Below are 25476 nucleotides of genomic sequence, written 5' to 3' on the forward strand. Positions count from 1 at the left end.
TTTCCCCCCCCTTTCATATCCCTGCAATTTTTTCGCCTTCAACTATTTACCGAATTGTCTTCGGAAGATTGAATCCGTATCCGCCTTATCTGACAAAGCATTGCAAAAGCTAACCATTTGTTGCATTTAAAGCTTTTCCTCATGCCACCTCTGGTTCTTTTGCCAATCTCCTTAAATCTGTGTTCTCTCGTTGACCCTTCAGCCATTGGAAACCATTTCTTTTTATTTACTCTTATGTAAATCCTTTATGATCTTAAACATCTCTATCAAATCTTTGCTTGGCCTTCTCTGCACTAAGGGGAACAGCCCCATCTATCTCCAGTCTATCCACGCAACTGTAATCCTCATCCCTGGAACCATTCTAGTAAATCTCTTGTGTACCCTCTCCAAGCCTTCATGTCCTTCCTAAAGTGCAGTGCCCAGATTTGGACACAATACTCCAGCTGGGGTCGAACTAGTGATTGGGTTTAGCAAAACTTCCTGTTTTTTGTACTATGCCTCTATTTGTAAAACTATGGGTTTCATTTGCTTTATAAGTAGAGGCATAGCATACACAAGCAAGGAGGTTATGATCAACCTTTATAAAACATTTAAGAAGTATTTAAATGAACACTTGAAATGCCATGGCATACAAGGCTACGGGCCAGGTGCTGGAAAATGGGATTAGAATAGCTAGGTGCTTGATGGCCAGCACAGACACGATGGGCCAAAGGGCCTGTTTCCGTGCTGTATAACTCTATGACTAACACTGTTTCAGCCTCAACTGGAGTATTCTGCCCAATTCTGGACACCAAACTTTAGGCAAGATGCAAAGGCTTTAGAGAGCATGCAGAAAAGATTTACGAGATTGGTTCCAGGGATGAGGGTCCTCCGTTATGTGGATAGATTGGAGAAGCTGGGACTGTTCTTTTAGAGAAGGTTGAGATGAGATTTGATAGAGGTGTTCAAAATCATGAGGGGTCGAGACAGAGTAGATAGGGAGAAACCATTCCCATTGGTGGCAGGATTGAGAACCGGAGGATGCCAATTTAAGGTGAATGGCTAAATTAAAGACAACATGAAGAAAAACTTTCTTATGCAGCAAGTAGTCAGGACCTGGAAGGGAGATTTGATGGAGATGTACAAGATTCTGACCGGTTTAGGTAAAGTAGACAAAGAAAAGCTGTTCCCATTAGCTGATGGTAGAAGGACTAGGAGACACAGATTTAAAGTTTTGGTTGAGATGCAGGGAGATCATAAGATCATAAGAACTAGGAGCAGGAGTAGGCCGTCCGGCCCCTCGAGCCTGCTCCGCCATTCAATAAGATCATGGCTGATCTTTTCGTGGACTCAGATCCACTTACCTGCGCTCCCACCGTTTCCCTTAATTCCTTCATTGTTCAAAAAGATATCTACCTTAGCTTTAAAGACGTTAACTGAAGAAGTGTCAACTACTTCACTGGGCAAGGAATGCCATAGATTAACAACCCTCTGGGTGAAGAAGTTCCTTCTTGATTCAGTCCTAAATCTGCTCCCTCTAATCTTGAGGCTATGCCCTCTTGTCCTAGCTTCACCTACCAGTGGAAACATCCTCTCTACTTGTATCTTATCTATTCCCTTCATGATCTTATATGTTTCTATAAGATCCCCCCCCCCCCCCCTCATTCTTCTGAACTCCAATGAATATAATCCCAATCTACTCAGTCTCTCCTCATAAGCCAACCCCCTCAACTCCAGAATCAACCCAGTGAACCTCCTCTGCACCCTCTCCAGTGCCCGTACATCCTTTCTCAAGTAAGGAGACCAAAACTGCACACAGTACTCCAGGTGCGGCCTCACCAGTACCTTATACAGCTGCAACATAACCTCTCTGCTTTTAAACTCAATCCCTTTAGCAATGAAGGACAAAATTCCATTTGCCTTCCTAATTACTTGATGTACCTGCAGACCAACCTTCTGCGATTCATGCACAAGGACACCTAGGTCCCTCTGCATAGCAGCATGCTGCAACTTTTTACCATTCAAATAATAATCCTTTTTTCCTGTTACTCCTACCGAAATGAATGACTTCACGTTTACTAACATTGTATTCAATCTGCCAGACCTTTGCCCACTCACTCAATGTATGTTCCTCTGCAAAGTTTCACAGTCATCTGCACACTTTGCTCTGCCACTCATCTTAGTGTCATCTGCAAACTTTGACACCCTACACGTAGTCCCCAACTCCAAATCATCGATATAAATTGTAAATAATTGCGGTCCCAACACCGATCCCTGAGGCACACCACTAGTGACTGATTGCCAACCAGAATAGCACTCATTTATCCCCACTCTCTGCTTCCTGTTCGTCAACCAATCCTCTATCCATGCTAATACTTTACCCCTGACGCCGTGCATCCTTATCTTATGCAGCAGCCTCTTGTGCGGCACCTTGTCGAAGGCCTTTTGGAAATCTAGGTACACCACATCCACTGGGTCCCCATTGTCCACCTTGCTCGTAATGTCATCATAGAATTCCAAAAGATTTGTCAAGCATGACCTGCCCTTCATGAACCCATGCTGCGTCTGCCCAACGGGACAATTTCTATCGAGATGCCCTGCTATTTCTTCCTTGATAATAGACTCAAGCATCTTCCCCACTACAGAGGTTAAGCTAACCGGTCTATAATTCCCCATCTTTTGACTACCTCCCTTTTTAAACAGTGGTGTCACATCTGCTGTTTTCCAATCTGCTGGGACTACCCCAGAGTCCAGCGAATTTTGGAAAATTACCGTCAGTGCACCTGCTATTTCTCCCGCCATCTCTTTTAGAACCCTGGGATGCATTCCATCAGGGCCAGGAGACTTATCAATCCTTAGCTCCATTAGCTTGCCCAACACTACCTCTTCCGTAATGATGATTGTTCCCAGGTCCTCACCTATGTTAGTCTCTTTGTCAATTACTGGCATGTTATTAATGTCCTCCACTGAGAAGACCGATACAAAATACCTGTTCAATGCCTCGGCCATTTCATCATATCCCATAACTAATTTCCCCTTCTCATCCTCTAAAGGACCAACGTTTACTTTAGCCACTCTTTTTTTTTTTCGTTTTATATATTTATAGAAACCTTTGCTATCTGTCTTTATATTCTGTGATAGCTTTTTCTCATGTTCCATCTTACTTTTCTTTATGGCTCTTTTTGTAGCTTTCTGCTGACCTTTAAAGTTTTCCCAATCTTCTAGTTTCATGCTGCTTTTGGCCACTTTGTATGCCTTTTTCAATTTGATAGCCTCCCTTATTTCCTTAGACACCTTTTCCTTTTCACTGGAATATACTTTTGCTGAGCACTTTGAAAAATTGCTTTGAAAGTCCTCCACTGCTCGTCAACTGTCCCACCGTAAAATCTTTGTCTCCAGTCCACTTTAGCCAAGTCCTCCCTCATTCTATTGTAGTCCCCCTTGTTCAAGCACAGGACCCTGGTATTGGATTTTATCTTCACACACTCCATCTGTATTCTAAATTCAACCATACTGTGATCACTCCTTCCAAGAGGATCCCTAACCATGAGGTCATTAATTATTCCTGTCTCATTACACCGTACTAGATCTAGGATAGCTTGCTCCCTCGTCTGTTCCATTACATACTGTTCAAGAAAACTATCACTGATACGCTCAACGAATTCCTCAAGGCTACCCTGACTGAGCTGGTTCGACCAATCTACATGTAGATTAAAATCCCCCATGATAATTGCCATACCATTTTTACAGGCATTAGTTATTTCTTTGTTTATTGCCCACCCCAATGTGATATTATTTGGTGGCCTATAGACTACGCCTATCAATGACTTTTTCTTCTTAGAGTTTCTAATTTCCACCCAAATGGATTCAACCTCATTCTCCATAGAACCTACATCATCTCTCAGCAGCGCCCTGATGTCATCCTTGAGTATCAGAGCTACACCACCTCCCTTACCTTCCTGTCTGTCCTTCCGAATAGTCTGGTACCCCTGGATATTTAACTCCCAGTCGTGACCAACCTATAACCATGAAGGAGGATGTGAGGAGGAATTTTTTTAATGCAGTGAGTGATAATGACCTGGAACTCTCTGCCTACAAGGTTGGTGGAAGCGGTGACAGTGATTTCAAAAAGAAATTGAATGGGCACTTGAGGGCAATAAACTTGCAGGGCTACATGGAACGAGCGTGGAATGGGAATGACTTGGTTGTTCTGTGGAGAGCTAGCATGGACTCGATGGGCCACATGGCCTCTTGTGCTGTTGTGACACTAACTGCTTTGTTAACCTGTCCTGCCACCTTCAAAGATTTGCACAAACCCCTCCAGGTCTCTTTCTTGCACTCCATATAAAATTGTACCATTTTAGCATGTATTGAGTCTCTTCAATCTACCTACCCCTCAGTTTTCTGTGCTGAATTTCATCTGCCATGTGTCTGCCCATTCCACCAGCCTGTTTGACCTCTTGAAGTCTATCACTATTCTCAATGTTTGCTACATTTTCAAAATTGTGCCCTGTACACCCAAGTCCCAGTCATTAAGGTATATCAGAAAGCGCTGACCCTAGTACTGAACCTTGGGCAACACCATTGTATATCTCCCTCCAGTGGAAAAAAACAGCCATTCACCACAACTCTATTTTTTAAATCCCTTAGCCTCCATGCTTCTACTGTCGCTTTTCACCCCATGGGCTTCAATTTTGCTAACAACCCTAATATGTGGTACTTCATCTTTTGTGGACTGCCTCAATACCCCAAATGTAAATTGGAAGTGTTCAGAATGAATGGTAGGCAACAAGGTCAACAACCAGATTTGAGGTTGGCTCACTGGAATTACTGCTGGTTGCAGTCAGGAGTTGGAGGGGCATATACATTTTTCCCCAGCAAAGAGGAAGGAACCTCACCAAGAAGGCATGGTTGGAGGTAGCTGAGGAGGTGAGCAGCAGAAACATTGTACCCAGGTCATGGATGCACTGTAGAAAGCAGTTTAATGACCTAATCGTGTCAGGGGAAAGTGAGTACCTTTTGCTAATTAAACTATGTTCTACTTTAAGCCTCCCACCCTGCTTTCACTCTGTCTTGCCAACTGTTCTCCATCACATCACTCCTCACACCCATTCAACTTTGAGCAGCATCCAGCCTTCACTTTCAATACACTTCCTTACCTCTCCCTGTTTTTTTTATTCATTCAGGGGATGAGCATCACTGGCGAGGCCAGCATTTGTTTCCCATCCTTAATTGCCCTTGAGAAGGTGGTGGTAAGCTGCCTTCTTGAACCACTGCAGTTCATCTGGTGTGGGTACACCCACAGTGCTGTTGGGGAGGGAGTTCCAGGATTTTGATTCAGCGACAGTGAGGAAACGGGATATATTTCCAAGTCAGGATGGTGTAGGACTTGGAGGGGATCTTGCAGATGGTGTTCCCATGCGTCTGCTGCCCTTATCCTTCCAGGTGGTAAGGGTTGCGGGTTTGAACAGTGCTGTCAGTTAGTGAAGGAGGCTTGGCAAGTTGCTGCAGTGCATCCTATAGATGGTACACAGTTAGTGGTGGGGGGAATGAATGTTGAAGGTGGTAAATGGGGTGCCTATTGAGCAGGCTGCTTTGTTCTGGATGGTGTCGAGTTTCTTGAGTGTTGGAGGTGAGGTTTTATGCAGATGGGGGACAATGACCAATTTAAATACCCATCTGAATTGCAGCTCAAACTCTCCTCTGTTTCCCTGTCTGTTTCTTGAGCTCCGGGATGTCCATCCTGCTCATGTAAAATTTGCAGCCAAGTTAAAATCAATTTTAAGAATACTCCATTAACATCTCCTAAGAACATTAACAGGACTAGACTGGCTAGATGCAAGGAGAATGTTCCCGATGGCTGGGGAGTCCTAAACCGGGGTCACAGTCTCAGGATATGGGGTATGCCATTTAGAACCAAGATGAGTAGAAATTTCTTCACTCAGGGTGGTGAACCTGGAGAATTCTCTATCTCAGAAGGCAGCGAAGGACAAGACAAAGAACAAAGTACAGCACAGGAACAGGCCATTCGGCCCTCCAAGCCTGCGCCGATCTTGATGCCTGCCTAAACTAAAACCTTCTGCACTTCCGGGGCCCATATCCCTCTATTCCCATCCTATTCATGTATTTGTCAAGATGCCTCTTAAACGTCGCTATCGTACCTGCTTCCACCACCTCCCCCAGCAGCATGTTCCAGGCACTCACCACCCTCTGTGTAAAGAACTTGCCTCGCACATCCCCTCTAAACTTTGCCCTTCACACCTTAAACCTATGTCCCCTGGTAACTGACTCTTCCACCCTGGGGAAAAAAGCTTCTGACTATCCACTCTGTCCATGCCACTCATAACTTTGTAAACCTCTATCATGTCGCCCCTCCACCTCCGTCGTTCCAGTGAAAACAATCCGAGTTTATCCAACCTCTCCTCATAGCTAATGCCCTCCAGACCAGGCTACATCCTGGTAAACCGCTTCTGTACCCTCTCCAAAGCCTCCCCATCCTTCTGGTAGTGTGGCAATCAGAATTGCACGCAATATTCTAAGTGTGGCCTAACTGAGGTTCTGTACAGCTGCAGCATGACTTGCCAATGTTTATACTCTATGCCCCGACTGATGAAGGCAAGCATGCCGTATGCAACCTTAACTACCTTATCCACCTGTGTTGCCACTTTCAAGTCATTAAATATATTCAAGAAGGAGATAGATATATTAATGCCAAAGGGATCAATGGATATGGGGAGAAAGAGGGAACAGGGTACTAAATTAGATGATCAGCCATGATCTTTTTTGAATGGCGGAGCAGGCCTGAAGGGCTGAATGGCCTACTCCTGCTCCAATATTTCTGTTTTCTATTCAGTTAGGAAATCACCAACCTCGAGTAGGTTTCTCACTAGCATCCAAATACTCCTCCAGTCAAACCTGGAATTGGACGGAATGGAGGAGGATTACCCTCCTGCTCCAAAAATCAATTATTACCCCCACCCATTGTCCCCACTGACAACGTAGAGGAGTTATTCTCTGATCACCCACTGAACTGGGTAGCATTCTGTTTTCATTATTTTTGTCATTCGTCAAGGATACGTTTTTGCATATTCAACTAAGTGAATTTGATTATAACTGTTCTGTATGATCAGCTTACTGTGTCAGAGGCAGTGTAATGATTCATATCATTCAAATAATAATGGCTCTTAATTGTTTCAGTTCTTCCTATTTATTTTATAATTTAATATGCTTTTATATGCATTTTCTTCTACTTTTCAGCTGCCAAATGAGGATAAACATGTAGTTACTTACTTGGATTTGGTCAGGACTTCTAACTTAAGAAACATCACAATCTTTTCTATACTTCTATGGTGAGTAAAGATACCACCTCCAGGCGCGTATCCATTGTCTCTCGAGATAAGGAGGCCCAAAAGAAAGAAAGATATTATGAACAAGAAAGAACCAAACAGGCCCAACCAAAGCTGGTACATAAAACTGTAGAACTTTACTGTATAGCAAGAAGTCAACCAGCCCATTGTGTCTGGTCGTTGTTACAGCAATCCAAAAAATAATCCCACTGCCCTCCTGTGTTCCCAAAGCCTTTATATCTTCCTCTGGTTCAGATGTTCACTTTCTGTACATGGTTTTTTGCCTCAAATACTAGCTGTAGCAATTAATTCCCTTGTCGAACAACTCCTCTGCGCAAATAAATTTCCCCTAACTTTCTCCGTACTCTGTTCACTACATTATTTAGTACCTTTTCCTGTTCCTTAGTCAGGTTCGTTTTCTGTGTCGACTGAAATAAGTCTGTCTTTATTGCACCAAGACTGTGGGATTACTATCGGGCCCTGCTGTCTTCTGACAAAACTGATCACTACTCCAGGATCATCATGAAATGCAAAAATAGGCCCCCGGCTTCTTTTCTCCACGACCAACTGTTTGCTTAAACCCCTCACCTCCTGAATCCACCAAGAACAAGCGCGAGGAACTGATTGGCTTCTTAATCACTAAGGTTGAGTTCCTCCATTCAGCTGCCTTTCTCCCTGCCTTAGCCCAGATCTTGCACCTTTTTCTAGTTTCTCTCCCATCACCCCTGTCATCTTGTCCACAAGACCCACCTCCTGCTCTCTTGACCCTATTCCCACTAAACTGCTGATCACCCAACTTTTCTTCCTAGCCCCCATGATTCTGATAGTACCAGAAGAGAGGAAACTATTCACTGTCACCTTTCCTTTCAAATCTGCCATCACCCACTAGATTTTTAAAAAAAAAAACACCCTTGATCCCTCTGTCCTTGCAAACTACTGCCCCATCTCCATCCTGCTTTCCCTCAAGTCTTTGAATGTCTTGTTGCCTCCCAAATTAATGCGTGAAGGTCTTCAATCTGTCACAGCACTGAATCAACTCCAAGGAAAGCCATGAATGATATTCTGTGTGATTTATGGTGCACTTGACAATCTCTGTACCACTCTGTAGCCTTTGACACAGAAGACCACACCATCCTCAAACACCTTTCCTCCATTGCTCAGCTGAGTGGGACTACCCTCACTTGGTTCCACTCTTACCTAACCAGTCATAACCAGAGAATCATCTTGAGTGGCTTCCCCTTTTCCAGTGCACCCACTCTCCCTGCTTCTCTTTCTCTTTCTTTCTCACACACCACCCCCACATCATTACATCTGGAGCCCCACAAGATTTTCCAACCTGTACTTTCTCTGAACATGGTTCCCTGCTGGGAGACTGGGAGGAACTGATTTTTTTTAATCATAATTAAAACAGTAAATGAAAATACTGTGTTCCAGCATTGATTCCAGATTTCAAGCATCTGCAATATTTTGCATACAAATAAATATTTGTTTTGTACTTTTTTCAGGACGATTTGCTCTGTAGGTTACTTTGGATTATCCTTCAATACTCCTAATTTGCATGGAGACCCCTATATCAACTGCTTTATCTCTGCAATGACTGAAATTGCGTCATATGTGATAGCTTGGATATTGCTGCGTTTATCACCTCGCCGGATCTCCATTGCTTGCATTGTGGTGTTTAGTGGAATTATGCTGCTGTTGATTCAGATTGTGCCTTCGAGTAAGAGTTTAAACCAGTTATTTATGGAATCCTCAATTTAAAAAAAAAAAAAAATATATATATATATATATATATATAGTCTAGTATAACATATGCTTAACAGCCTGATTTATTCTATTTTGTTTCTAAAACTCTCGTCAAGCTAGCAAAAATCCTATTCCCCTTTTTCATAGGCTATTGGCCTATGAAGTGATGGGCACAATTGTCCAGTGCTTCTGCACATGTTGGCATTGGGTTTTCTTTAAGTTGTGGTTAAAAATGCAGAACCTGCTTAATAGATGTAACTAAACTATTTGGAATCCCTGACCATATATACACTGAGCTGTTTTATGCTTGGATTTCACAGGTCACTATTTTCTTACCATGATGATGGCAATGATTGGTAAATTTGGTTATGCAGCAGCCTTCTCTATGATCTATGTTTTCTCAACTGAACTGTATCCAACTGTGGTGAGGAACATGGGCGTTGCGGCATGTTCCATGGCATCTATGATTGCCACTATAACATCTCCGTATTTTGCTTATCTTGGTAAGAGGTATAACCTTTCAGCAACTATTTTTGAATTATTTAAGTACTTTAATTGATAACAATGTACTGTGAGGTTAGTGATGGCAGTTTCCTTGCTGAAAAATTTAGACTGTTGGCTTATCTTGATCTTGTCTGACTTTTCAAAAGATTTTCCTGCTAAATATGCTCGAGCTTTGTGTGTGTCATGTGACCTGGTGCTTCTTTACAGGACAGCTGGGTCATGATAACACTATCTTGCAACAGCAGAATGTAGAAAGAAACAACTTGTGTCTTATCGCATCCCGATACATTTCAAACTGGCCCCACCTCAAAAATAATCTGTTGGGCAAGCTAATTCAGCAATTTTAATATAGCAAGAACCGACATACACCAAATGAGACGAATGGGCACCTATAACCTACTTGTGGTGCTGCTTGAGGGAGGAATGGTCAACAGGACACTGGAAGGAGTCCCTGCTCTTTTAAAGTGTCACAGAATAGTTTACATCCACCTGAACAGGGCCTCCATTTAACATCCATTAGAAAGTGAGAACCTCCAACAATGTGGCACTTCCTCAATACTGCGCAGAACTGCAGAAGTTGACAGCACATTTGGCCTATGGTACCTGTACTTGCTGTCTTTTTAGAACAATCGAAAATTAATCCTACTACGTCTTGCTTCACGCATAGATTTACTTTTCTTTTGGAAAAATCCAATGCTGTCAGCCTCAACCACTGGATTTAAAACCTTGAGGACCTTAAATCTGGGAAAGCAGTGGGAAATACATTCCATGCTCCAACAAACCTCTGAAGAAATTTCTCTGAACTACTCCCTTAGTGACCAGTTGTTGTCAATTTTAAATTATCATTGACTCACCAAGCTGTGTCAGCCTTGATACGTGTTCAAGTCCTGGAGAGGAGTTTGAACCTGCTGCCTTTCTGATTCAGAGGTTAGAGTGCTACCAATTCGTTGCGGGTGGTAAGAGGGAGAATACTCGCAGGTTTACTACATAGCCTGATTTTTAAAATGAATGGTACCATTCCAGGAATCAGCTGGCCCCTCATTATTACCAGAGTGAATCAAAATGGCAAGTTTATAATGGTGGTAAATTCAATGGGCTGAATTTTATAGACGCCTCGACGTCTGGAACGGTGGCAGGGGCATGAGGATCGCTCCGGATGAGGCCCGCCACTCAACTTGACGCCAGCAGGACCCGTCCCGATCTAGGCAGCAATGAGGCCTTGTGGCAGCCACTCGGTGACCGGTCCTCAATTTAAATATGTAAATAAATAAACTTACCTGAATAAATGAAGTTCCCGTTGCCTCCTGAAGTGCAGCCGCGATCTTTAATTCCTGCGGCTGGCACCGCTGCTCCTTCGAATCCCTGTCTGGGGAAACGAGGCGTGACACCTGTGGGGAGCAGGGAAGTTTATCAGTGCGGGAGGGGGAAGTGGGGTCAAACTAACTTGATTGGTCTGGGGGTGATGGGAAGGGGTAAAGGTAAAAGGTTCTAAACTTTGCGGGAGTGAGTTGGGGGGAAAGGTCATATATTCAAGGTAGGTATTCTGAGGAGGGGGGTGGGGGGATGGGCAGGAATGACATGTCATGCTATTGGGGGGGATGGGAGAGGGGATAGAAAGATTTTTTAAATTATTTATAATTTTTAATGCACTTTACCTTTTTAAAAAAATTTAAATTGTCATTTGGGGCTCTAAGCCCTTTAAAAATGGCGCCTGTGCAGTGGCGTTGGGTGCCGCTGCTGGGGACAGCTCACCCAGCCCCTCCACTTCATTTGGGGCGGGTGGGGTGCGGCCGGCCCGGGCATGTTAATGAGCCGCTGCGTTTAGGATCACGGCGGCTCCGTGACATGCGCCCCGGGTGAGCAGGCCGCCAGTTTTTTCACCCACTGCCTATTTTGGCGGCGGGCCTATAGAATCCAGCCCAGTGCTTTTTTTTAAAAAAAAAAAATGGTGAAGTAAGGATCAATGTAACAATTTTCAGACAGCTGAAAGGAGAACTTTGAGTGGAACATTTTTCTTTGTTTTCCTTTTAATAACCACTTTGCAGTTATATAACATCTTTTACATAGTAAAATGTCCCAAGGCATTACACAGGAACGTTCTCAAACAAAATTTGACACCGAGCCATGTAAAGAGATATTGTGACAGATGACTGAAAGCTTGGTCAAAGAGATAGTTCTTAAAGGAGGCAAGAGAGTTGGAGAGGCAATTGTTAGGGAGGGAAGCTTGGGGCCTAGGCAACTGAAGGCATGGCCTCCAATGGTGGAGTGATTAAAACGGGGGATGTGCAAGAGGCCAGAATTGGAAGAGCACAAGAGATCTCTGAGTGTGGAGCTGGAGGAGGTGATGGAGGTAGGGAGGGACGAAGCCGTGCAGGGATTTGAAAATAAGGATGAGATTTATGGTTCTAAATTGAAACATTTTTGGTTCATAGATATCTGCAAAACAAATTTTATTAACAAAATCTCAATCTTCATAGGTATCGGATGCCACTGTAATACTTTTTTCTCCAACAACTCTTCAGTAATGGGAATAATGCATCGTATATGCAGTGTGAATTCAATGTCTGTCATTTTAAATGCATCTCGAGAATTAAATGGCGTTTTTCCTCAATTTCAGTCTTGTTAGTTAACACTCCCAGCTACATAAATGTATTAAATTTTGATTTAGGCCACATATCTGAGAAACTTCCAGTGGACTGTAATTCTATTCCTTTCTGTTTTTTAGGGACACATAATAAAATATTGCCATTTGTGCTAATGGGCAGTCTGTCGATGACAGCTGGAATTTTCTGTTTAGTGCTGCCTGAAACATATGGCCAACCTCTTCCACAGACTATTCATCAAGCACAACCAATTATATGGTAAGTCTGTCCTTTTGTTTCATTTATCTTCACGTTCTCCTTTTATATAATCTTTCTAATGCCTTTTCTTGAATGCAAGAGAAATTTCATGCAAGGACAAGATTTAATTGATCTCTGAAACCCTTAAAAGGTGCAATTCAAACTCGAGAAAAGGTTGCACAAGAACAGCAAAAAATAAAGGTGACCAGGCTGTTCACTGGAGGACTGCAATTGTTACACCCCCGTTCAAAAACGGGAAGAGGGATTAAACCCAGTTTGAGAAATTAATCCGGGACAAAATTAATTGGCACGTGGATAAGAATGGGTTGATAAAAAGCCAGCACAGAGCTGTTGAAGGCAAATTGTGCTTGACCAATTTCATTGAGTTCTTTGAAGTAACAGAGAGGGTTAATGAGGATAGTGTGGTTGATGTGGATATGGACTTTCAAAAGGCATTGGATAAGTTACTGTTACAACCAGGTGAGAAGGGGTCCGGGGTTCCCTCTTAACCTTTGCCTGGTTTAACTGTAACAGGGTATAATTTTGGAAACACCATGTTTTAGCTCCCCCTCAGTGAATCCTTGTTCACTGCTCCAATTGTAAGGCAAAGAAATCAGACAGGTTTCCTTAGATTTAAACACGAAAGGTGGAAGTTTATTAATCTTAAATTCTAATCCGGTCAACGACTATGAATAGTCAATACTGAACAAATTGTTGGAGCTATGGGCTGACAATCTCTGGGTCCTGATAGACTTCATCCTAGGGTGTTAAAAGAAGTGGCTATTGAGATAGTTGATGCATTCGTTCAGGGAAGGTTCCGTTAAATTAGAAAATAGTGAATGTAACGCCTTTATTCAAAAAGGGAGGGAGACAGAAAGCAGGAAACTACAGGCCAATTAGCTTAACATCTATCTTGGGGAAAATGTTAGATGCTATTATTAAAGACGTTAAAGCAGGGCATTTAGAAAAATTCAAGGTAATCAGGCAGAGTCAACATGGTTTTGTAAAAGGGAAATCATGCTTAACCAATTTATTGGAGTTCTTTTGAGGGAGTACATGTGCTGTGGATAAAGGGGAATCAGTGGATGTATTGTACTTGGATTTCCAGAAGGCATTTGATAAAGTGCCATGTTGAAGGTTATTGCAGAAAATAAAAGCTCATGGTGTAGGGGGTAACATATTGTCATGGATAGAAGATTGGCTAGCTAACAGGAAACAGTAGGCATAAATGGGTCATTTTCTGGTTGACAAGATGTAACGAGTGGTGTGCCACAGGGATCAATGCTGGGGCCTCAACTTTTTACAATTTTATATAAATGACTTCCATGAAGGGACTGAAGGTATGGTTGCTAAATTTGCTGATGACACAAAGATAGGTAGGAAAGTAACTTGTGAAGAGGACATAAGTGGGACACAAAGGGATATAGATAGGTTCAGTGAGTGGGTAAAGGTCTGGCAAATGGAGTATAATGTGGGAAAATGTGAAATTGTCCACTTTGGCAGGAAGAATAAAAAAGCATATTATCTAAATGGTGAGGGATTGCAGAGCTCTGAGATGCAAAGGGTGTCCTAGTGCATGAATCACAAAAGGTTAGTATGCAGGTCCAGCACATAATTAGGAAATCTAATAGAATGTTATTGTTTATCGTGAGGGAAATTGAATACAAAAGTAGGGAGGTTATGCTTCAGTTATACAGGGCATTAGTGAGACCACATCTGGAGTACTGTGCACAGTACTGGTCTCCTTATTTAAGAAAGAATGTAAATGCATTGGAGAAGGTTTACTAGACTTATATCTGAAATGGGCAGGCGGTCATATGAGGAAAGATTGAATATGCTAGGCTTGTATCCGCTGGAATTTAGAAGAGTAAGAGGTGGCTTCATTGAAACGTTATAAGATCCTGAGGGGTCTTGACAGGGTGGATGTGGAAAGGATGTTTCCCCTTGTGGGAGAATCTAGAACTAGGGATCACTGTTTTAAAATAAGGGGTCGTTCATTTAAGACAGAGGAGGAGAATTTTTTTTCTGAGGGTCATGAGGCTTTGGAATTCTCTTCAGAAGGCGGTGGAAGCAGAGTCTTTGAATATTTTTAAGGCAGCGGTAGATAGATTCTTGATAAGTAAGGGGGTGGAAGGTTATCGGGGGTAGGTGAAAATGTGGAGTAATCAGTTCAGCTGTGAATTTATTGAATGGTGGAGCAGTCTCAAAGTGCTGAGTGGCCTACTCCTCCTAATTTGTATGTTAGTATGAATATGCGATGCGACCACACTAGCATGCATATGTGATAAACACACACGCAGATAGAGACAGAAGAAGTAGAAAAGAATAAAGGGGAAAAGTTTGAGGCAATATCAAGATTAAAATTACAGTCCTTTAAGTTCAATGTGGGGTCTTCGGTTGCAGGTAAGTCCTGCTGTTCGTTGGGGCCCAGTTCACACTTCAACTTGTTTTGATGTCGGAGTTTTTTCTCTCGAGGTTTACGTGTCTTCCGTGGGTCCAGTAGCTTGGGAGAAAGCGAGAGATAGAAGCTTCCTTGTTCCAACTTCAGTTGCAAACTCTAATCTCAATTCAAACTGTCCTGTATCTCTCTCAAAAGCCTGTATCAGCCGGTTAGTCATGTGACCAGCTGGTTTAACCAGTCCTGTCTTTTGTGGTTTGTATCATCTTAGCAGTCCCTGGAATGTGCTTCCTTACACCTTCAATGTCTGGTGATCAAAATCCATCTGGGCTAATTGGCCCAGGGAGTAGTTCTTTGTCTCTACCAGCACCGTCTCACAGTATGCAAATGTCCTCCAGTCAAAGGTCTGGTGATCTCTTTAACAAGTCCTTTCTTCACTCCAGCAACAGTATAAAATCAATGATCATATGACAAAATTAATATGCCTCATTTTTGGCAGGTGGGGGTCTGCATGACACTACAATGATAGACCCGTTAGTAAAATTGGATTAAAGGAGCACTGGCTGCATGGATACAAAATTGGCTAAGGGACAGAAAGTGGTTGGCAGTGGTGTCTGGCTGTTTTTCCAGATTGAAGGGAAGTGGCAAGTCCCAGGGTCAGTTTTGGGACCACGGCTCTTTTTGTTGTATGTGCATGACCCTGGACTTGGGAACACAGGGCATAATTTCAAAGTTTCCTGATGACGACATGAAATTTGAAAATGTAACATGAGGATGTAGTTGATTTCAGGAGGACATACACAAACTGCTGAAATGACAGATAAAATTTAACGTAGAGAAGTGAAGAGATTCATTTTGGTAGGAAGAATGAAGAGATAAAATATAAATAAAGGCTACACACCAAGGAAGCTATGCTAAATGTTTATATAACACCTGGTTAGAGCCAGCTGGAGTCTTGTGGCCAATTCAGGGCTTCTCATGTTGAGAAGGATGTGAACACCCTGAAGAGGAGATCTAATAGAATGGTGCATGTGTGTGCAGAGGCTAGAGAAAAGGGTTGTTCTCTTTGGAGTAGAGAAGGTTAAGGGACGATTTAATATAGATGCTCAAAATGATTTTGATAAGGTAATGAGGGAAAACTGTTTCCCATAGCAGAAGAGTCAGTAACCAGAGATCACAGATTTAAGTTAATGGGCAGAAGAATGAGAGGCGACCTGAGGAAAAATTATTTTATGCAGCAAGTTACGACAATCTGGAATGCAAGCAGGTTAAATAATAACTTTCAGAAGGGAATTTGTTAAATACTTGGAGGGTAAAATTTGCAAGACTATGGGTAAAAGAGCAAAGAAGTGGGATTAATTGGATAGCACTTTCCAAGAGCTGGCAGAGGGATGATTGACTGAATCACCTCCGTCTGTGCTGTATCATTCCATAATTAAATTCAATTTAAACAAGTAATTCTCAGAGGAATGTACATTTGTTGTAAACCTGAGACACAAAAACCTAACAGGAAAGGCAAATGGCTAACAAAAGAAATTAAAGATTGTATTAGGTCAAAGGAACTGTCTTGTACGGTCACCAGAAAAAGCGATTGGGAGCAATTTAGAGTCCAACAAAGGAGGACCAAGAAACTGATAAAGGGAAGAGATTATGAATGTAAGCTAGTTAGAAGCATAAAGGCGGACTGTAAAAGCTTCTTTAGGTATGTGAAAAGGGAACTATTAGCAAGGACGAATGTTGGTCCTTGCAGAGCTAGGAGAGTTTGTGGTGAAGAATGAGGAAATGGCGGAGAAACTAAATGATTACTTTGTGTCTTCACAGAAGTAAACACAAAATCACCCAGAAATACTAGGGAACCAAGTGACTTTTAATAATGAGGAGCTGATGGTAATTAGTATCAATAACGAGGTAGTACTCAAAAAAGAAAAAAAAAAAATTGGATTGAAAGTTGATGAATTCCCTGGACCAGTTGAACGACATCCCAGAGTATTGAAGGAAGTGGCTATAGAGATGGTGGATGCATTGGTGGTTATCTTTCAAAATTCCATAGATTCTGGAAGGGTTCCTGCAGACTGGAAAGTAACAAATGTAACCCCACTATTTCAGAAGAGAGCGAGAAAGAAAACTGAGAACCACAGACCTGTTGGTTTGACATCAGTAGTAGGGAAAATGTTAGAATCTATTATAAACATACGAATTAGGAGCAGGAGTAGGCCACTCGGATGTGATAACTAGACACTTGGAAAATATGATTGGACAGAGTCGACATGGATTTGTGAAAGGGAACTCATGTCTGACAAACCTGTTGGAGTTTTTTGAGGATGTCACTTGTAGCATAGATAAAGGAGGTGGATGTGATGTACTTTATATTTATATTTAGAGATACAGCACTGAAGCAGGCCCTTCGCCCCACTGAATGTGTGCCAACCAACAACTACCCATTTATACTAATCCTACATTAATCCCATATTCCTACCACAGCCCCACCTTCCCTCAATTCCCCTACCACCTACCTACACTAGGGGCAATTTACAATGGCCAATTTACCTATCAACCTGCAAGTCTTTGGCTGTGGGAGGAAACCGGAGTACCCGGCAGAAACCCACGCGGTCACAGGGAGAACTTGCAAACTCCGCACAGGCAATACCCAGAATCGAACCCAGGTCGCTCGAGCTGTGAGGCTGCGGTGCTAACCACTGTGCCACCCATTTGGACTTTCAGAAGGATTTTGATAAGATTGTAAGACCTCAGCCTGGAGCATCAGCAGTCGGCAGCGGACCTGGGAGGAGGCGGGACTTGTGGAAATAGAGTGGGGCTCGAGGCCCTCCCCTACCTCCGACCTGAACAGCAGCAGTCGGCAAGTGCTGGGTTTCAAATGAGGGGGGAAAAGAAGCTATCAGTGACATCATGGGAAATCTGTAAGCTGATTGGTTGGGTAAGTGACAGCTGTTAGTGCATGTAAATAGCTTAAAATAACAGGGGGAAAATTTTTTTTTTTAAAAAACCTCAAACAGCTACCTTGTAAGTGAGGAGGTTAGTACTACTAAGGTTTTTAATTAGTGTAATTCATTCATAATTACTGATTAGAATAGTGCTGTTTGGACAGTGAGGCTGAGAGTTGTGTATGAGGGATTTCGCTGAATAGGGGAAAGAGGTGCTCTTTGCAGTCTTTTTCTTTTCTGCCTTTTCAGCCTCCATGGTACAGGGAAAGAAGCTGATTGGCGAGTAACTGGTAAGTTATTCCACTTACATTAGTAATAGTTAGTTTGTAAAGCGAAGTAACGGCAGGGCAGCTCGGCCAAGCGGAATGTGCCTCCTGCGGTATGTGGGAAGTCATGGATGCACCCATGTGTCCTTGACAAACACATCTGCAGCAACCGTCATCTGCAGAAGCTTGAGCTCTGGGTTTTGGAACTCGAGTGGCAGCTGGAGTCACTGTGGTGCATCCGCGAGGCAGACAACTACATAGCACATTTCAGGAGGTAGTCACCCCAGAGCTTAGAGCACAGGCAGAGAGGGACTGGGTGGCTGCCAGATAGACAAGAAGGTTGAGGCTGGTAGTGCAGGAGTCCCCAGAGAGCATCCCCTTTCTAACCAGTATCCAGTTCTGAGTACCGATGGGAGAGAGGGTTCTTCTGGAGAGTGCAGCGAGAGTCATGACCAGAGCACCTTGGGTGGCTCAGCTGTGCTTGGAGGCAGGAGAAAGGACAAGAGAGCAATAGTGATAGAGAATTCTATAGTTAGGGATACAGATGGGCGTTTCTGTGGTCGCAGACATGATTCCAGGATGGTATGTTGCCTCCCTGGTGCAAGGGTCATGGATATCACCAAGCAGCTACAGGGCATTCTGGAGGGGCAAGGTGCACAGCCAGAGGTCATGGTCCACATTGGTACCAACGATCTAGGAGGAAAGAGGGATGAGGTCTGAGTTTAGGGAGTTAGGAACGAGATTAGCAAGGAGGACCTCAATGATAGTAATCTCCGGATTAAAGGAGAGCTCGGGTCTGCAAATGAAACCCGACCCGAGCCCGATAGAACCACGTCCAACCTGAGCCCGACTCTGCTCGAGTCCTTTCACTTTTTCCCACACCCGACCCAACCTGACCACCGGAATAAAGTTGATTTATATTAAAGAGGTTGTGCTCTACCTCTGATGGAATCGATCACTGCAGACTAGTGCAGAGTGTTTCCCGCCTTGTTGTCCTGGCTGTCACGGTGTCTGACCCGACCCGACCCCGAATGCCGGGCCTGGAAGAGCAACCCGACCCGAACACGACACGTCGTCTAGTCCTGTCAGGTTCAGGTCGGGTAGCCATGTTCTACTCCACATTACCCCCAAGGCCACATGCTATTGAGGATAGGAAACTAGGAAAATACACCAGATGAATACATGGCTGGAGAGATGGTGCAGGAGGAAGGGTTTCAGATTTCTGAGGCATTGGGACCGGTTCTGGGGAAGATGTACAAGCCAGACGGTCTGCACCTGAACAGGACTGGGACACATATCCACGCAGGAAGGTTTGCTAGTGCTGTTGGGGATGGTTTAAACCAGCTTGGCAGGGGCATGATAACCTGAGCGCAGTCTTAGATGGGACAATTTCAGGGCAGGGAACAGGGGACAGAAAATTAGTGAGTGACTGTGAAAGACAGAAGAAGCAAAAATTAAAAAGTGTGCAGCATAGGAATTTGGCAGTGTTAAAGGGCATTTAGTGAAATGCGAGGTATATAGTAAATAAAGCTGATGAGCTGAGGGCACAACTAGATGCATGGCATCACAATATCCTTGCTATAATGGAAACTTGGCTTAGAGGGGCAAGAATGAACACTGAACATCCCTGGATATGGAGTTTTCAGGCGGGATAGAGAGGGAGATTTAAAAAAAGAGTGGGGTAGCATTTTAAGTTAAGGAATCAATAACGGCTTTGAGGAGGGATGATATGCAAAATGAATCATCAAATGAGGCCATATGGGTTGAGCTCCAAAATAGAAAAGGGGCAGCCACATTACTAGGAGTGTACTATAGACCCCCAAATAGTGAGAGGGAGATAGAAGAACAAATATGTAGGCAAATTTCTGATTGCAAAAACTATAGGGCAATAATAGTTGGGGATTTCAACTACCCCAATATCAACTAGGATTCAAACAGTGTGAAGGGCACAAAATACTTGTACTGCGTTCGAGAACTTTTTTTAGCCAGCATGTAACAAGTCCAACAAGAGGGGGCACAATTCTAGATTTAGTCTTCGGTAGTGAAGCTGGGCAAGTGGAGGAAGTAACAGTGGGTGACCATTTTGGAGATAGTGACCATAATACAGTAAGTTTTCACATAATCATGGAAAAGGACAAAGATAAAACAGGAGTAAAAGTTCTAAACTGGGGGTAGGCAAATTTTAAGAAACTGAGGTGACCTTGCAAAAGTGGACTGGATGCGGCTACTTGAAGGAAAATCAGTGGCAAACCAGTGGGAGGCATTCAAAACCGAGATACTACAGATACAGGGTAGGCATGTCCCCACAAAGATGAAGGGTGGTACTACCAAATCTAGAGCCCCCTGGTTACCTAGAAGCTTGTAGGGTAAGTTAAAGCAGAAAAAGAAAGCTTATGACGATCTCAAAAATCTTGCTACTTTAGAAAGCCTATAGGAGTATAGAAAGTGCAGGGGTGAAGTAAAAAAGGAAATTAGAAAAGCAAAGAGAAGACATGAAAAAATATTGGCAGGTAAAATCAAGGAAAACCTGAAGATGTTTTATCAGTACATTAAGAACAAGAGGATAACTAAGGAAAGGGTAGGGCCTATCCGAGATATACAAGGGAACTTATGCATGGATGCAGAAGATATGAATTAGTTTTTTGTCTCCATCTTCACACAGACAATTCACATTGAAGTTAGAGGAGGCATGTGAAATATTACATATGAGCATAACGAGAGAGGAAGTATTAGAGGGTCTGACATCCTTGAAAGTGAATAAATCACCAGGGCCGGATGGATTGCATCCCAGATTGTTAAAGGAAGCCAGGGAGGAAATAGATGAGCTGAGGATCATCTTCAAATCCTCACCAGACGATTGGAGGTCTGCGAACATTGTACCATTGTTTAAAAAGGGTGCAAGGGATAGGCCAAATAATTATAGGCCAGTCAGTCTGACCTCTGTGTTGGGTAAATTGTTAGAATCTATTCTGAGGTTCAGGATAAACTGCCACTTGGGCACGGATTAATCAGGGATAGTCAGCATGGATTTGTTAAGGGAAGGTCATGTTTTACTAACTTAATTGAGTTTTGTGAGGAGGTAATAAGAAGAATTGATGAGGGTAGTGCAGTGGATGTCATCTACATGGATTTTAGTAAGGCATTTGACAAGGTCCCACATGGCAGACTGGTCAGTAAAGTGAAAGCAAATGGGATACAGGGGAATGTGGCAGGTTGGATCCAGAATTGACTCGGGGACAGGAAACAAAGGGTAGTAGTCGACAGATCTTTTTGTGAATGGAAATCTGTTGCCAGTGGTGTTCCATAGGGCTCAGCATTGGGTCCCTTGCTGTTTGTGTATATATTAATGATTTGGACTTAAATGTGGGATTGGGAAATTTGCTGGTGTCAAAAAAAAATTGGCTGTGCAGTTGATGGGGAAGAGGATAGCTGTAGACTCCAGAAAGATATCAATGGTTTGGTTGAGTGGGTGGAAAAATGGCAAATGGATTTCAATCCAGTTAAGTGTGAGGCAATGCATTTGGGGAGGCGAAGTAAAGCTAGGGAATACACAATAAACAGGAGGTTATTGAGAGGGGTAGAAGCGAGAGATCTTGGAGTGCATGTCCACAGGTCCCTGAAAGTGGCAGCACAGGTAGATAAAGTGGTGAAGAAGGCATATGGAATGCTTTCTTTTATTGGCTGAGGTATAGAATTCAAAAGCAGGGCTGTAAAGCCGGAACTGTGTAAAATGCTGGTTAGGCCACAGCTGGAGTATTGTGTACAGTTCTGGTCACCACATTACAGAAAGGACATAATTGCTCTGGAGAGAGTACAGAGAAGATTTACAAGAATATTACCAGGGCTTGAAAGTTGCAGCCATGAGGAAAGATTGGATAGGCTAGGGTTGTTTTCCTTTGAACAGAGGAGACTGAGGGGTGACTTAATTGAGGTGTACAAAATTATGAGGAAGCTAGATAGAGTAGACAGGAAGGACCTGGTTCCACTAGCGGAGAGGTCAATTACCAGGGGGCACAGATTTTATATTTTTATATTTAGAGATGCAGCACTGAAACAGGCCCTTCGGCCCACCGAGTCTGTGCTGACCAACAACCACCCATTTATACTAACCCTACAGTAATCCCATATTCCCTACCACCTGCCTACACTAGGGGCAATTTACAATGGCCAATTTACCTATCACCTGCAAGTGTTTGGCTGTGGGAGGAAACGGGAGCACTCGGCGAAAACCCACGCGGTCACGGAGAACTTGCAAACTCCGCACAGGCAGTACCCAAAATTGAACCCAGGTCCCTGGAGCTGTGAGGCTGCGGTGCTAACCACTGTGCTACTGTGCCGCCCTTTAAGGTGATTGGTAGAAGGGACATGAGGAAAAGCTTACACCCAGAGGGTGGTGGGTGTCTGGAATTCGCTGCCAGGAATGGTGTTGGAGGTAGAAACCCTCAACTCTTTTAAAAGGTGCCTGGACATGCACCTGAAGTGCTGTAACTGACAAGGCTATGGACCAGGTGTTGGAAGGTGGGATTAGATTGGGTGGCTAGTTTTTTTTTTTCTGGCCAGCATGGACATGATGGGCTGAATGGCCTCCTTCTGTGCCATAATTTTTCTTTGGTTCTAAGGTTAGTAAAAACAATTAGAGCACATGGGATTGGGGATAATATACTGGTATAGATTGAGAATTGGCTAACAGATTGAAAGCGCAGAGTAGGAATAAATGGGTCATTCTCCGGATGGCAGGCTGTTACTAGTGGGGTACCACAAGGATCAGTGCTTGGGCCATACTGTTCACAATCTATTTAAATGACTTGGACATGAGGACCAATTGTAATATTTCCAAATTTGCTGCTAATACAAAATTAGGAGGGCATGTGTGTTGAGGATGCAAGAATGGATATAAAGTAAGTGTGAAGTGATCCACTTTGGTAGAAAGGCAGAATATTTCTTAAATGGTGTGAGGTTGGGAAGTGTTGATGTCCAAAGTGTCCTTATTCATGAGTTACTAAAAGCTCGTATGCAGGTGCAGCAAGCAATTAAGAAAGCAAAGAGGATGTGAATGTGTTGGAGGCGGTTCAGAGGAGGTTTACTGGATTGATACCTGGAATGGGCGGGTTGTCTAATGAGGAAAGGTTGGACAGACTGGGCTTGTTTTCTTTGGAGTTTAGAAGAGTGAGGGGAGACTTGATAGAAGTTTATAATATCCTGAACTGTCTTGACAAGGTGGATGTGGAAAGAATGTTTCCTCTTGTGAGTGAGTCCAGAACTAGGAGGCACTGTTTTAAAATTAGGGGTCGCCCTTTTAGGACAGAGACAAGGAGAAATATTTTCTGAGGGTTGTGCAACTTTGGAATTTTCTGCCTCAGAAGGTGGTGGCGGCAGGGTCGTTGAATATTTTTAAGGTGAAGGTAGATAGATTCTTGTTAGGCAAGGGAATCTAGGGATATCGGGCGTAGATGGGAGTGTGGAATTTGAGACAAACAGATCAGCCATGATTTTATTAAATGGCAGAGCTGGCTCGATGGGCTGAATGGCCTACTTCTCCTAATTCGTATGGTATAGTCATATTTCTGCAATTGTATAAAGCTTTGGTGGGACCGCACCTGGAGTATAGTGTGCAGTTTTGGTCTCCTTTCCTAAGGAAGGATATCCTTGCCATAGAGGGAGTGCAAAGGAGGTTTACCATACTAATCTGAGATTGCAGGATTGCCTTATGACGAGAGATTGTAGAAACTAGATTTTGAAGAATGAGAGGTGATCTCATTGAAACTTACAAAAGTCTTATTGGGCATGACGGGGAAGATGTGGATAGGATGTTTCCTCTGGAACCAGGGGACACAATCTTAGAATAAGGGGCAGGCCATTTAAGACTGAGCTGAGGAGGAATTTCTTCACTCAGTGATGAATCTTTTGAAATTCTCTACCCCAGAGAGTTGTGGAACCTCAATCATTGAGCATGTCCAAAACAGAAATTTCTGGATACTAATGACATCAAAGGCAATGGACATAGTGGGGAAAAAATGACCAGAGGTAGGTAATCAGCCATGATCTGTTTGAATGGGGGAACAGTCTCGACGGGCCAAATGACCTCCTCCTGTTCCTATTTCCTATGATCCTATGGATTCATTTGAGTTCAGTCCTCTAGCATTTCAATACATCTTGAATGCCCCAATGTTTTCCTGGTAGACTGTTACCCTTTGAGTGAAGAATTGTTTTCTTGGATGTATTTTAATTGACATCATTAATTTAAACTTGTGCCACCTTGTCTTATTGGTCCATCTTCCCTTTAAGTAATATTCTGGGTTCACTTTATCTCCTCCTGTTCAGTACCATCTTCTATCTAGATTGTGGGTTTAAGCACTTTCCAATGCTTGTTTTGCAGTATTCCAACTAAGGTGTAACGAATTATTTATAAAGGCTTGGCATACTCTACTGTAGTTTGTACTGCGCTGCTTTAACCATGTATCCCAATGTTTTATTACTATACATAAGGAAGTATCCATGATCATGTATCATTTCACCAACATCTCTATCTCAAAAGAAAGATCAAGGTGTTACCTTGAATCTGGAGAGCTATTTTAGCTACTGTGGCTGCAGCCATAGAGTCGCTTGTCAAAACATACAGTTTTGATTTTTGCACGTTCTATTTCCACTACTGTTACTTCTTAGGTTTGAGTTGAAAGACTCATTTTGCCAATTCTGGCCTCTTGCACATTCCCCAATTTTGATTGTTTCACCATTGACATCCGTGCCTTAAGTTGCCTGAAGTTTTGTCTCTCTGTCTCTCTGTCTCTCTGTCTCTCTGTCTCTCTGTCTCTCTGTCTCTCTGTCTCTCTGTCTCTCTGTCTCTCTGTCTCTCTGTCTCTCTGTCTCTCTGTCTCTCTGTCTCTCTGTCTCTCTGTCTCCCCCACAACCTTTTGATATGCTCTTTACCTGTACTATCTCCTTATGTGGCTTGGCGTCAAATTTTGTTAAAACAAGAATGCTTAACAGGAATGTTACTACATTAAAGGTGCTATTTTAAATACAAGTTATCGATGTTGAGAGGAAAAAGTTCATGTATTGCTTATGATTTTTCTTGTTTCAGTTGTGCAACCAAGAGGAATGGCATCATCACTGTGGCAGAAAATGATGAAACTGTTGAAAGTGAACAGCACTTGAACATTCAAACGGAAGCTACCTGATATTGAAATGTTAACTAAGTGGAAGAACTTTAACCGTAGAACTCAGTGGTTCTGGCACTTTTTAGACTTTACAACCGAAGTCAAACTAATAAATGTTTTGTGGCATTTCTCATTGGTCATGAGGCTCGGTCAAGAGTTTGTTCAATTCTGCTTTTATTGGTGACAAAAGTACAATATAGTTAGCGGTTGCCTGGGACTTGGAGAAAGCCAGGAGGAACACTTGTTCATATACCAATGAATTTATTAGATTATATCTAGTCAAATTATCTAGTAAGAA

The 25476-nt window shown here is 43.0% G+C and overlaps 1 protein-coding gene across 1 annotated transcript in view; it reads left to right on the forward strand.

The window, feature by feature from the left end:
- Positions 1–25240, forward strand: part of LOC137368788 (organic cation/carnitine transporter 2-like) — a 97776-nt gene extending 72536 nt beyond the window's left edge. The window contains exons 7-11 of the mRNA XM_068028992.1: positions 7237–7328; positions 8831–9045; positions 9392–9574; positions 12301–12436; positions 25103–25240. Of these exons, the coding sequence (XP_067885093.1) occupies positions 7237–7328; positions 8831–9045; positions 9392–9574; positions 12301–12436; positions 25103–25199 (723 nt within the window). The 3' untranslated portion in view covers positions 25200–25240. The remainder of the gene's footprint in view (positions 1–7236; positions 7329–8830; positions 9046–9391; positions 9575–12300; positions 12437–25102) is intronic.
- Positions 25241–25476: the final 236 nt, after the last annotated feature.

This window comes from Heterodontus francisci, chromosome 4 (genome assembly GCF_036365525.1).
Source record: "Heterodontus francisci isolate sHetFra1 chromosome 4, sHetFra1.hap1, whole genome shotgun sequence".
Lineage (NCBI taxonomy): Eukaryota > Metazoa > Chordata > Chondrichthyes > Heterodontiformes > Heterodontidae > Heterodontus > Heterodontus francisci.